At 40.0% G+C, this 14,544-nt stretch overlaps 1 protein-coding gene across 1 annotated transcript in view; it reads right to left on the reverse strand.

Moving 5' to 3' along the window:
- hdac7a (histone deacetylase 7a) overlaps positions 1-14,544 on the reverse strand; it is a gene marked incomplete in the record, with an annotated part of 49,999 nt that overhangs the window by 28,041 nt on the left and 7,414 nt on the right. Inside the window, 1 exon segment of the mRNA XM_035656166.1 lies at positions 4,323-4,391. Coding sequence (XP_035512059.1) covers positions 4,323-4,391 — 69 coding nt within the window.

Raw genomic sequence — 14,544 nt, forward strand, 5'->3', positions numbered from 1 at the left:
GTGTGTGTGTGTGTGTGTATCTCAAAAGGGCATCTCTGAGAATCCCGTCTATACACACAGAGAGACAGACACAAACACAGACACAGACGCACATTAAACAAACATTTATTGTGTCTCGCTCCTCCTCCATTTCATCAAGTTGTTGAAATTAGTCTGAATCTGTAAACGTCACTGGAGACCAACACACACATATACACATACACACACACAGTCAGATGTAAAGTCAGGAGTCCATCCAGATGGGAGGAGATCCTATTGCATCTGCTCTAACAACAGGCTATCTGATCCGAGGTCAGTTTCAGTCACCTCGGTGATCTGGAGTGAATGTGAGCCGTCCATTACTCTGTGCTGTGCTTTAGGTCGAACTATGTCAAAATACAGCGAGGAGGAGTCTGGTTTGGAAACCTTGTGATTAGGGGTAGACTGATATATGGGGTCGGTATTGGCCTTTTATCAGATATCGCATATTAGTCACATCATCTATGTACAAGATGATGAGCATTCCTGAGAGCTACATATGTAACACAGCAGGATTTTAATTTAACAGATGTTAGACGTAAATATAATCTTTTCATGATGGCACCCAATCATTTTATCACTGAATCAGTAAGGTTTCAGAGCCTTAATGAGCTACTAACAAAACATCTGATTGAATACGGGCAGAAATATTCAGTATGAATGGTTTCAGTATGAATTTTCACAAGCCTATGAGCCTGGAGCCCAAGCTGTGATCCAAATAAATGTACTTGTTTTTGATACAAGCAAATCACAAATCACTGGAGGCTGAAACATTTTTTTTAGATCCAAGGCTTCTTGTCTGGAGCAGTGGGTGGCACTGAGGTGAAAAGGTCTCTTTTTTTCCCCCAAATGGCACAGGAATAAATCCTTCTGAGAATAATTCGTTTTAAGGAAAAAAAAAAGTGTGTCTACGTGTAAGTGCTTGTGTATATGGAAGAGAGAGAGATGTCCCGAAGGGGATACAGACTGCGGCTGGAGGCCAACAACAGACCAATTACCCAGCTGACCACAGCAAGGAGCCTTTAGCTCAGAAGGTTAATACAACATGAATTGATTTGACACGCTAATAAAATGTTAAGGACAATGTTACCTCAGGCCACGACACATACACTTACACACAGCCTCTCTGTCCTATTTACAAAATATGTGCAGGGTGATACAGAAAAGCAGAAAAGTACACACAATTAACAGGCATGAAAAGTAGAAAACTGCACGCACACACACACACACAGTGCCATGGGGCCCCTTGGAGGGTATTATATAACATTACCCCTGACATATCAAGTGATTTCACGCACCTAGAGGCAGGACAATCGAGCCATTTGTTCAGCAGGTCAAAAATAGCCGCCTCCGTCATTGCCGTCTACTATTACTACCATTACTACCACAACTAGTGTCTGCACTGCAGTTTGGCTTTAAGGGGACCCAGAGCTCAGAATGACCATAATATATCTGCAGAGGTTAATATGGCTGTTGATCAGTACAAATGGGTCAATTTTGGGGGCAGCTCCTGGGATTTAATGACTTTACAGTGTTTTCTGACAAAAACGCTACACAGGAAATTCAAGATGGTGCACAATTTAGTGTTATATAAATAGTGTAGTAGCTGCAGCCATATTACCATTCCAGTATGTTGTTTGCTGATATATTACCTCTATACCAATGAACTCTAAACCGGCTGATTAAATGTTAAAGTGAGGTCAGGTTACTCAGACGTATAAAGAAGTGAGGAAGATTAGTGGCAGGGGAAAAAAGAGCATTAAATCAGAGTTAATGCTCAACAGAAGCTCATTCACTCTCTCACATTACTGCAGTTTAATGTAGAAATGTATAATACATGAAAGAATGTATTTGTATATTAACCTATATAAATATGAAATAACCATTTAAATGTAAAAATACAAATCCAACTCTCACGTGCATATACAAATAATCTACTGTAACTAACTCGTCCTCTATCAGCTCTCCCATTCAGCAGAAAACAGGGACACAAAGAAGCAAAGCTCTTACATCAGCTGACCCGAGTGTTTGAAAACCAGGACCAGGAAGAGGATATGTGCTCTCTGCTGCAGCTATTACAATCATGCCTGTTGTTATCTGTCCCTGAAGTGTCTCCCTTTAGTTTAGTGAACCAGACAGGACAGAATACAAGTCATAGGAACATTTATAGAAAAGAGTGTACATGTGAGAGTGAATCTGTCTGTACGGTGAAGCAATTTGTTCCAAAGATATTATCCTTTTATTCTATTTCTACTTTGTGGATATGATAGAGATGGCTTGATTTGTTTCAATGCAACATCTGTTGATTCATAAAAACACTGAAAACAAAAGCTACTTTCTCAACCTATTAAAAGATTCTTTTCACTTGTTATGAGCAAAACAACTTTTAAAACACTAGATCTTATTACTTGTCAAAACTTCAACAACCGTTTGTATCTGTTGCTGGAGGACTGGAATGTGACTCAGATGTGGAAGATTTGGTTTCATGGTATTATAAAAGATTTATTAGGAGTGTCCAACTTGTCTGCATCATGCATTGTCCCTGCACCCGTGGTCTCTTCAGGTAGACACTGTTTCCACCTGTTGATTTCATTTTTGTGTGTAAAAAAAAAGTGAAACAAGAAGAACATGCGACAGTATAAGTAGGAAGTAATCCTGGAGGCCTGCAGGTCTATTATAGCAGTCCTCTGTAGTTTAAAGGGCTGTTTGAGCTCTAGAGGCTTTTAAAATGGTGGTTTCACGTGTTACACACATCTGGCGCAGACTGCTGCCACCTTAGACTGCTAACCAGTCTCTAACTCCAGAGACGCCTGGCATCGGGGTGATATGCTCGACAGTAAAAACGGTTTATGGTGAGGTTGTGTGTCTGTATGTGTGTGTAGGTGTGTATGGGTGTGTGTGTTAGTAAGGAGATGGAGATTAGAGAGGAAGACAAAGGAGAGAGAGCCAGTGTCAGTTGCCCTGTGTGGACAACACACGTGTAACCTAACCCTACAGCCATGGCCATGACCTCACCGGGTTTTTCCACAGGCACGTACACACACACACACACACACACATAGCGAGTCCTTGGTTAGCATACAGCCAGCGGAGCCTGGCACAGCAAGAGCAAGCTTCCATTCAGAGAGTCATGCATTGTAATCCTACACAGTGTGATCACAGAGGCATGCTTCACAGAGGAGAATGCTAATCTAAACTAAAAGGCAGGACACAAAGAAACAGCCGGGTGACTCGTTTCTGACGGGTGGAGCAGTGGATCGAATTCATTTTGATCTCAGGTTAAAGAAGAAACCTTTGAGTGCTTCCCACGTGAGTCAGCACTAAGCGCAGCTGGCTTGTGGTGATGTTTCTAAAGTTCTTTACACAGAGAAGAGAAGCAAAATGGGGAGAAAGTGCCAGAACTGCTGCTATTAGGATGGGAATTGATTGTGGGGAAAAGGCAATCGTAACATGCCCATCGTGGTCATAGATTCTCCTGGAAGCGGAGCGAGATAAGTGCAGGGTTAGCTCAGGTTCACATCCTGTAGCACACTTGCAGTCACTGTTGACATTTTCATTGTTGTCATTCACCATGACCACATTCACGTGAAAATGCAGCAATTATGTGATGAATGAAAAACAGTTGCAGCTGAAAATTTGTTGGAAAATATCTGTAGAAAATAAATGTAGATAATTCCAGATCTTTGTTTCAATTGCATCTAAGATTAAGGTTCGGACCACTCCGCTGCTAAGAGAAAAATGACACAATTAGGGAATGGAAATTGAAAAAGTGAACTTTTTAAAGATTAAAGACTTTTTATAAAGACAACTGGATATTGTTCACACAGGTAGCCAAAGCCGTGCAGCAGAACAATGACTGCTGAATTTAACTTGCACACATTTTGTAGGACTTTTTGACACATAGTAAACTACACTGCTGCATGACCTGCAGCAAACCCACACATGAAATACACAGCGGACAGACTACGTGTTTCCAACAAGGCCAACAACACCTCAACACCTGTTCTGTACTTTACTGCACTTCTCTGAAAATCAAACAGCTTAGATCATTCTACACTGGAAAATATGCTGTCACCCAAGCTGTTTAATGTGTGTGTACGCTGTAAAAAAAAAAAAAAAAAGAGGACAAGATGTAGTCCTTAGGGGAGTTGACAGGCAGCATTTTTCCACATGAATGTTTCAGTGTTGATGGCTGTGGCCTAACTTTAAGACACTTAAGTGAAATATTACCAAGCCACAACACAACTACTTATTAAGTCCCAGTTGGTATTTAGTCAAATTTCTTTAGAAGTTGAAAGTTCTACCTGCCACCGTATGAAATATGTTGTCCTGTCTGTCAGTCTCTATGATGTTTCCAGAGGTGCTGATTCCATCTGTGGAGACACACAGAAAATAAATGAGTGAAAAGCAGCTCAAATACACAATATAAAACACTAAGACGTTATTAAAGCAAGTACAAGTGGCAAATGCTGAAATTCTCCTTTCTATTGTGAAAAATGTCAACTGCAGGCTGCCATGAACTGTCCCAGAGAAGTTGTTGCAATGCCTGCTGGCGGCCGACACAGATGACTTAATGCTCCTTAAAGGTTTGTATTAGCAGACTGGGCCACCTGATGGGTGCGGCTGGGCACAATCTGAGCTGCTCTTGTGATGTAAGCCCCGCCTGTCATGTTTAATATTTGACCCAGAGCTGGATAGAAAGATCACAGAATAAGTATGGCAGTGCTGGTTGGGACAGCAGAACACACACAGACACACACAGACACACACTCAAATAAGACAAAGAAAGAATAAAGTAGGCAAGTAGTGCATGTATGATGTGTGTGTGTGTTGTGTGTGTGTGTGTGTGTGTGGGTGTGTGTGTGTGGGTGTGTGTGTGGGGGGGGGGGGGAAGACCTGTTGAACTCTGCTTGCTGGTTAACATCTGTTGAGCAGCAAAAACCCAATTGGGGTCAAACACAAGGGGCCAAAAGTCGGCTAAATAATATTTGAATAACATCTGAGAAATGACTGATGAGACATGGCACGGTTGAAGCTCACAGACCACAAACAATTTCAACAAAACATTCATTTGTCTGTTTACGAACACAACCACAAAATGACGACCTTTCTCTGGCGACCCACGGCGCGTCTAGTGACTTTATCCTACTTTGTGACACTTTATGTGCAGCCTTATTTCTATAATATCCCGCCAGGAATATCGTTTCTGTGAGAAAAACGAGCTAATAGTGACTTTGTGGTAGTTACGTATCACTATACGACGGCTAAAACAACACTACAGAGAGCAGAAGATGGTATTCATCAATTTTAATAAGGTTTTATTTTCTGACGCACTTTACTTCTAAGCGCTCGTGGGCAATTAAAACAGAGGAAACACCTGCGCAGGTTAGCTAACCACTCATAGCTTCTCTTAGCATTAGCAATGCAAAACTCCGATACAAGCAACACATTTAACAAGTAAAGCCCATTAAACAAACTTCCAGCGGTTCCCACCTCAGACTCTGTCTCCAACAGTGTTTCCAACAGTGTTTCCTACCTTTGTCAGACAGAATCCGTTAACACCTAACAGCCTCTCGAAACGGTCCAAACCTTTAAAGATATTATAATCCAGCTAAACAAGTCCCTGTGCAGGAGAGCGAAAACCCTGACGGGAGGTGATGGCGAGAGCCGCTGGTGTTGTCAGTGGAGCAGTACAGAGGAGGAGGAGGAAAAGAAAAGAAACTTATCGGAGGCAAGTTGCAGAAAAAGTCCGGCCCCTCAAGTCCTGCCCCCTCCCCTCCCCTCCGCTCTCCTGCTGACAGAAATAGCAAGCAAGGCGGGTCCCACCAAAAATAGCCTTGACTTCACACGGACCTTCAGGACTATTGTTTTTCGGCACTGACTGACTCCCACTGGGTGCACACTGCAGCCAATCCGCGCTTGGCTCCTTATGACTTTGGACAAGAGTCCTAACTTTGTTTCCACAGTGTGTCAATTACAATAATGCCCCTACGCTGTGGCTCCATCTGCTGTCAAATGCCTCCAAACCAGCGCTGTAGTAGCAGCAGGCAGAGTGATGTGGTTCTGTGGGTCCTCCTCCAGGAGCCCCCCTCCAGGAGCCCTTCGGAGGTCCCCAGACAAATTAGCTCTTGAGTGCTCGGATTCAAGTCCCCATCATCCCACCCTTACTTTTTTTTTGACTTGACTCTCTAAAAGTCTGTGCTGACATTTTACGTTTTTACATTTTCAAGAGTAAATGTTTCCAAAAATGACAAATCCTTCACTCAGCACGTTATTTTTGTCTGGGTGAGACAGCGTGTGACACTCCAGGTGGAAGCACATGTTACTGAGTCTGCTGCTTAAAAGTAAAGGAACCTCCAACACATTCAGTACTGACTGCCAACGCTCTGATTTGTAATAAACTGCCATTATGTGTCCATTGTATTGAGACTGTATTTTATAGTACATGACATAATGTATACAGCACTGAATAGTCCCAACAATTGGCTATTCAAATTTCTGAAGTCTGTTTAGGTACACAGGGGCGGACGTAGAGGGGTGGCATAAATGCCTCGCCACCCCAGTTGTCAAAGGCAGTCAAATTGAACACGTTCATTTAGATTTACCTTTTTTTAAAATGTGCTAAAAAATGGAAATGAACACTTGCCTCACAAGTGATTGGCTAAAGTTAAATGAAAAAAGATGTGTATTTGGGAAAACAATCTATTGGTTTCTAATGCCACCTTTAGTTATTTCTATTAATTGCTTTACAAATGTGCCACAATAATGTAATGTAATATTGTTAAAATCTTCCTTTTGGGGCTTTTCTAAGAAAATTTTGATATATAAGATTGTTTGTGATGAATCAGACTATATTTTCTGGCACCTCATGAATTTTTAATCTTTAAACGGTACTCCAAAAACATGATTTTACTATATATATATATATATATACAAATAATTCTCATAATAATTATTAAACAAAACCAACAAATGACTAATACACACCCTGCTGACTAATATCGTAAGTTTCACGCTAACAGTTATTTAACGAGAGCTTTTAAATTTGATTACAAAGACTTGAGCAGTTTGGATTTCTTTCAATACATTTAACATCACAGCAATATTATTCTCTTTAATCATATAAAAACTTGCACTTCCATTTAATGAGATCAACCACCCTAAATGACCTCAAGTAGAGACCTAACATGAGAAAAGACTCTAAGAGGACTCCTGAACATTGTTTTCACGTCCTCGCCAACAGTAGAAGAAAGGACCATCATGAGGAAATGTTTGGAATAGTTTCTGTAGGCCTAATAACAATGCCATATATTGTTGAGCTGATTGTATAAATAGCTTTACTCACTACTGTACATTAAATTCATGGAAAGGCCCAAACTATGCCACAATAGAGTTGAAATAGGATTAAAACTGCAACTAACTTGCTCATATGTTGTAGGATTACAGATTATAGTAGAGAATCAAAGCTAAGTCAAGTCGGTTTTGAAACAAAACACACCTCTGTACTGTACTATTGTTACAGATCAGCTGTAAATATTGCAGGAGGAAGGCTTGGTAAAAGAAGATGTTATTTAAAGTCAACAAATCCTGCTGTTCTGTCCTATGGAAAACCAGATCTAATCACAGCAGTGGATATTCCTACCATGTGGAAAAAGGCCGTTAGATTTCTGTAAGCATGGTATGCACATTCCCTGAGCACGATACAAATAATAGTTTGTTCCTGTCCAGCTAATAACAATAAATGATTTTCAAGGACTTACTGCAGAAAGTGAACAAAAAAGAAAATTGTATTTCTTTTTCAATAGCAGAATATTTTGTATATTTACAGCATTGCAGGAATAACTGATCTAATTCACCGCAATATATCTGTTGTTGTTATCAAGTACACAGTATCATTATAAACGTTACGCACCACTGCAATAGATACAATATCATAAAACAACATTATAAACACACTATGATTAAATCATTGTGGCTCATTGTAAGTGTAACTATGAAGTCAACTTATTGTAAATGGTTTTACAGTAAATGAAGTGAGAATTGAACATATTGCACTTAATGCATGCTCACAAAAAGACATACTCCATTAGAGTTAGAGTTCTGAAGAGACCATACCACAGAATGATGAGAATCAGACAGTATGTAAAGAGGAAGCTCTGAGGTAATATGGTTGGGAAGATTTGCCAGCAGTTACTGTAAAGCCAGCGATGTGGTGGAAGGTAAAGCAACCTTCGCCACCTTTGTGTGCTGACATAATCCCTTAACAAGGGTCATCATCACATCACATAATGCTTTCGATTACTGTTATAATGACAAACTATATAAGTTATAATTCACACCTGCTGTAACACACTTTTTACATGGAAATAAAGGCAGTTAATTCTCTAGAACGTTCTGACATTGCAGGTACAAATCTTTCCTTGTTGTTGTCAGACCACCTAGTGCAGGGCACCCATGCTGGAGGCACATTCAGGGAGGAAACAGAGCATCCTGTCTGTGTAAGCCACGATGTTCAAACACACACACATTTACATATGTTATTGTGGCAGCTTGACGCAGGAGCGTCGTCTTGTCAGTTTTTCTGGTCCAAAGTCTTCCTAGAATCAAGAGGCTGTTTGCTGTCAGCAGCCGCTCACACTGTGTCACGTACATCGTTCAAACGGCGTCACATGGAGTGTGGTCAGCATGACAGAAGCCCTCAGTCTTTTCTCTGTTTCATTAGTGATTCTGTAACATCATGAAAATCAATCTATACGTTCTGCATCACAAAACTAAATCCCCAAAAACTTTCACGAATAAAGATAATAATTGGATCCTAAAATGAAAATAGTCACAATTAGAAGAAATACATAGACAGCCACAGTAATTATTCATGATTATTAATAAGTCTCTACAGAATATCTATTCTTGTACATATGAGAAAAATCTTTTTAGAGGTACTTTTTTTGCCCACCTCTATGTCTTCCCTACTGTTCTTACTTTTTTTGAAATTAGCTCTATCTGCATAGTAGGCTACAGTTTCTAAATGTTTTGATGCAGAAACTGACATTTATTATGGGTTTCACTAGCACTTCTCAGTGTTTTTCCCCACTTTCAACCGTCCTTTTGTTTCCACAGTGCACAAGCGTGTGTACGTTTTATCCTTTTTTCCGATCTCAGCGTCAGCCAGGTCAACAACTGATGTTTCAGACCAATATTGAAACCAAGAAGCGTGCGTCTGTCTACTGCTGGTGGTGCTCCATCGTCCGCTCGCTCACCCTCGGGTGCCTCTGTGAACGGGGGGAGCCCAGCACCGTTCCCAGAAACCCTCACTGTGTGGGTGTACAGAGCTACAAAACTGTGTGTGTGTGTGTGTGTGTGTGTGTGTGTGTGTGTGTGCGTGCCTTTTCTGTGTGTTATGTGACTGCATGTGCATGCGCTGACATAAAATGTGTGTGCAAGTGTATATAGGCCTATGTGTATGTGTGTGTGTGTCTTTGAGCACATGTGTGTGTATGTGGTTAGTCCATTCAATTACACAATCTACCATGCAGTCTGAATCACATCCGGTTTCGAGCTGAAAATAACAAAACCACAGGGTGACAGAAAAGCAGCGCAGCAGGCAACCGCCCACAGGGAGAGAGGAATACTTACATATACAAACTCACGCAGTCCAGCACTGGTCAGTTAGTATTTTCCACAAACAACATCTATCTATCTAAGAAGAGTTTTACTTTACAGAGCTGGCTTTCTGTTTTTTTACTCTGATTACAGACATTTTAAAGATTTACTAAAAACTGCTTTTCAAATTATTGTAAAAGCCTCCCTATGCAACTTTATAAAGTAACTGCAAAATTTAATTATTTCAAGATATATTAGTGAGTCCAAATGTGAGAATAATATGTAATAATCCAATACTGGACAGTCTTCGCAGTCTAAAGACAAAGGAAATCCCTGCTAAATCATCACTGATTTAAAGCTCCAGTGCAGATGAGTGCAAAAAAATGTTGGAATCCGTATTTTCACAAACATGATGAGTCAAACCTTAATATAAATTATACTGAAATGACACAGTTAAAAACAGTCACTCTGACGTATGTACCTTTTGTGTCAGTATACACGGAGCAGGATGTGGTCAACTGTGTGCTACATAGTTGCCTCCCAGCTGCAGAGACATGCTCTTGCTTCAACACAACATCTGAAGTGATCTGTCACAAAATACAAAAAGCATCTGCAAAACTCGGTTGAAACCCTCACAGAACGATGGTCAGAAGAACGTATGAGTAAAAATGATTTGTTTTGGTATCCAGTGGCTAGAGCTAGGAATTGATCCTCAATCTTTTTTGGAAACAAAATGTGTCTGTATAAATATAAAAAGCAGTTAAGTAACTAATGTCAAGTCAAAGATTCAATGTTTTCATCAGGGAGATCCTAATTTAAAGGCTTCTTGTAGGTCTAGCTTTGTTCAACATTTAAAGGAACTTCTTTTGTTCAATGATAAAAAAAAGATATTTTGGAAGAAAACATTATTTACTGTAAAGCTTCATTTAAAAGCAGGGTCCCAAATAGATACAGGTCTCTTTTACTAGCCTGGTGAGGATTTTACAGAAATTATTAGAGCCCACAGGGTTGCCCGCTTGAGTTCAAGCTGCTTAGATCACCTACACAAAGATAAATGTTAAAACGTTTGTCAGTATGGACATGTTACACATCGTTAGATCAGTTAGATTCTCCACAGTTCAACCGTTTTATTGAAACCATGAGCATCAAATGTGCAAAAGGAACTAAACGCCTGTCCCATATAGACGCCTGTTTCAAATATAGACCTAAAATAAAAAATAAAAGCCTGGGCTATTTATTTTTCAAAATCTCAGCGTACATTTTCAAATGATACCGCGGCCTACCCATGACACATATGCAGATGCACATTCATTCCTGATATCAAATCAGAAATCCACTATTATTCTTTTTCTATTTCACTACACTGCACATCAAACTAAAGCAACTGGCTTACTGCTTTCATTTTGAATCTGTTGTTTCAGTTCTCCTTAGTGACGACGTATCTCTGTGTGTAACATAATGAGGCAATAAAACCTGAGCACAATTCAGGCTCATCTAGAGGAAATTTACTGCCAAATAAAGCTAAAAGTAAAATGTTTAACGTTAATTTGTGGTGCATTCAAATACATGCAGACACAGAGAAATATTCTCAAAACCCCACTTAATTAAGAAAAACTGACAGGGCTTTATAAGTGTGGGAGGTGTGTGTTGAGCCTTCTCTGTGTGTCTGATACTTTATCTCCCATGTGCGGACAGTGTGTCGTTGTTAAAAAACACAGCACATGCGCTTGTATAAACATGAATGAGCCTGTTTTACGTAACAGAAGTGGGTATGACCCTTATTTCCGCTAATTATGAAACACAGCGGTCTCAGTAAGCTGTTTTAACACAGTTAAAGTACAAGCATAAAGCAACTATCTGTAAAATGGAATTAGCAGGGATAAAGGTTTTGGAGAAAAAAAAAGAGAGCGAAGGAACAAGGGAAGGGATTTGAAAGATAAAGTGACTGAGGAGGAACAGAAGAAAGTCAGAAAGAGAATAAGAGAGGTAGGATCAGTGGGAGAGGGAGAGAAGAAGAGAGATAGGATGAAGAAACGTAGAGAGAGAGGCTGAGAGCACTGTAATAATGTTTGGCCTTGGTCTGCCAGCGGGGTCCTTCCCCCTAAGAAGCCAAGAGGAATGCGAGGAATGCTGCATGAGAAGAAAAAGAAGGAAGGAGCAGAGGAGAGGGGGAGAAACGGAGTTGGTGATGTGAAAGAAAGAAAAGCAGAGGAGAAGGAGGAGGGAGGAAAGTCGGGGAATGGAGAGCGAGATGAGGATAGAAAGAGGGAGACAGGAAGATGAAGAGGGAGAGAAATGTGGGGGGGGGGATCTTGGGGTAGACACTGAGGAAAAGACTTATTATCTTTAGTGGGCTGAGTAAACACAAGAACAAAGAAGATGAAAATAATAAGGCTGGAAAATATTTTGGAGGAAAAACTTGAGCTCCATTTGTGTATTTTCTTTTTTTTTTGGAGCTATTCATGTATGCACACGACCATGTTTGTGTGTGTTTATGTGTGTTTCGTGTGTGCGTGTTTGTGCGAGAGTATCAGGGTGTGGTCAGCTACAGCATTGAACTACGCTCAAACGTTTTCTAAATGCAGCTGGGTTTCCTTTCAGAGTTTCTCTTTGCCAGTAATCTCAGTGCCAGAAATGTCACACCTGCAATATTCTACAGAAAATATTTCTTTCCGTGTGTGACGGCTCTTTCAGTGAGAGTCTGCTTCAGTCTTGCGCCGGTCAGTTGATAATCATGAGATACAGACAGACAGAGACTTTGCACATCAGCACGTACACGCTCAAAACGTGTGTGACCTCCCGCTTCATGGAAGATAACGTGGAGGCTGTGGGGTTATTTAAAGCAGCGAATACGCAGAATTGAAGAAAATTACACATTTGGTCTCCAGAGACTGAGCTCACTGAAGACATTCTTACAGTGCTGCCCTGTACACCAAAATGCACAAACTACCAATTGAGCTAGGACCAGAAGCTTTTTTTTTTTGCATTTGATTTACCATACCAAACATTATTATCTCGTGGGACTGTATCATTTCCGTTAAAACAGCCAAATCTGCACTGTTGTTTGGTAATCTCAGCTCTCGGACCCCACCCATCACTCTTACTGCGCTCTCCGTCACAGAAAAAACACAACAGCTAAAGGAGACGAGCTAGGCTGTATCAAGTGTAAGCTGGCTGGTGAGACTGTCACATAGCTTCAGCTGAACCAACATTTATGACATCTGCTCATTTCCATTGCTGTTGTCCCGAGTAAATAAAATAGTGGCTAAATTGATTCATGGTGAGCCAAACCTGCTAAAACTAGCCTAGCTTAGCAGAGTATAGCAGCAACTGACATTTCTGCTTTTACTAACTTTATTGAAATTCACACAATGTGTTTAATTTACATCTAAATTACATTTTAAAAATATTTATAATATAATATAATATAATATAACTGTAAATTAATTCATTTTATCCATTTCAATATAGTAATTAACAGTAGACGGACAGGAAACAGGAAAACCTGTTAATCCGACTTGTGTTCACTCATTTATTCACTATGGTTAACCCCACTGCTAGTCTTGCATTCGCAACATTTAATTAGCCCAAATTGGTTGCTTTTGCTGTGATAACGTATTTGGAGCGCTTAGTTAAAAACAGTCTAGAAAATGTGTGTAAAGCCCAGTTTAAATTAGATGAATCGATTGTATTAGTGTTGGATTTCTGTGCTAACGTTACATAGTTGCCACAGCAGAGATGCGGTCCAGCTACAACACAACATTTGACAGACTGGTGATCCACCACAAACATAAAACAGTTTGCAAGATTAAACTGAAATCCTCACAGAATGACAACCAGAAGGACAGATGAAGGCTTCTTGAACATCAATATCTCTTTTATATCTCTCATTTTATATTTCTATATCTCCCTGTTTTGTAGGATATTGTTGACACACTTAAGCATGTTTAAATAAAATAAATAAAGGTGTGATTTAACATCTGTCAAAAAAGTTTCACACACATCATACATGCCTAAATAAATAAATAGCCAAATAGCTTACATAAATCTATAAAATAAAACATAAATGGAAGCCCAAAGAAGACACATTCATATATTCCCTTATTGTACACTGTTTAAAAAAAAACACAATGTACAAAGAAAAACATAATGTACAAAAAGTTTCCACGGCGTGTGAAAAAAAAGGAGACAGCGAATTTCTGTAAAGACGAGGCACATCGAAAGCCTTGTGTGCTCTAACACAATAGATCGCTGACAGACATTTTCCACATCATAGCAATGGTGTCGCGTGTGCAGTCATCACTAACCACTGTTGACAGGTATAATAAAAACTTAATATGACTTGTTTAAGGGGCATGTAGAAGAACAGTAAATATTATAATGAATTTGAGAAAAACCTTAGCAGACAAATCCAAGTGATTGGTGCCGCCTAAAGCCAACTGACACGAGATCTCTGGGAAGTGTAGTGCAAAAACACCACAGCAAAGAAGAAGATAGAGAAAAATGTAAAGATGGTCGTTTGATCTGGTTGAATTGAAAGTGAACTGAGGTCAACCCCAGCAACAGCACAAGTGGAGTGTATAATGAAGGGCTGAAGATCCTTTACACCCTAAGGATGTTTGGAGTTATGGCAAGTTGTTCAAAACACTGCAAAAAACCATAGCAACCACAGGAAAATCCCAAGGATATCAACAAGCACACACACACACACACACGAATGTGCACACACATATACGCATATGAACCCTCAAAACACAAAGTCAAATCAAATCAAAACTCACCCTTTTAACACCCACCATTCTGAACAACAACAAGCCTGAGAAGCGTGAGTGTGTGTGTAGGAAACACCCAGACAGGCCAAAAATAGCTCTACACTCTCGTTCCCCATCTCTCGCTCTCGATCCCTCGCTCTTTCTCTCTCTTTCT

The sequence above is a fragment of the Morone saxatilis genome, unplaced genomic scaffold, assembly GCF_004916995.1.
Source record: "Morone saxatilis isolate NCDOM2014 unplaced genomic scaffold, NCSU_SB_2.0 Contig15, whole genome shotgun sequence".
Classification (NCBI taxonomy): domain Eukaryota; kingdom Metazoa; phylum Chordata; class Actinopteri; family Moronidae; genus Morone; species Morone saxatilis.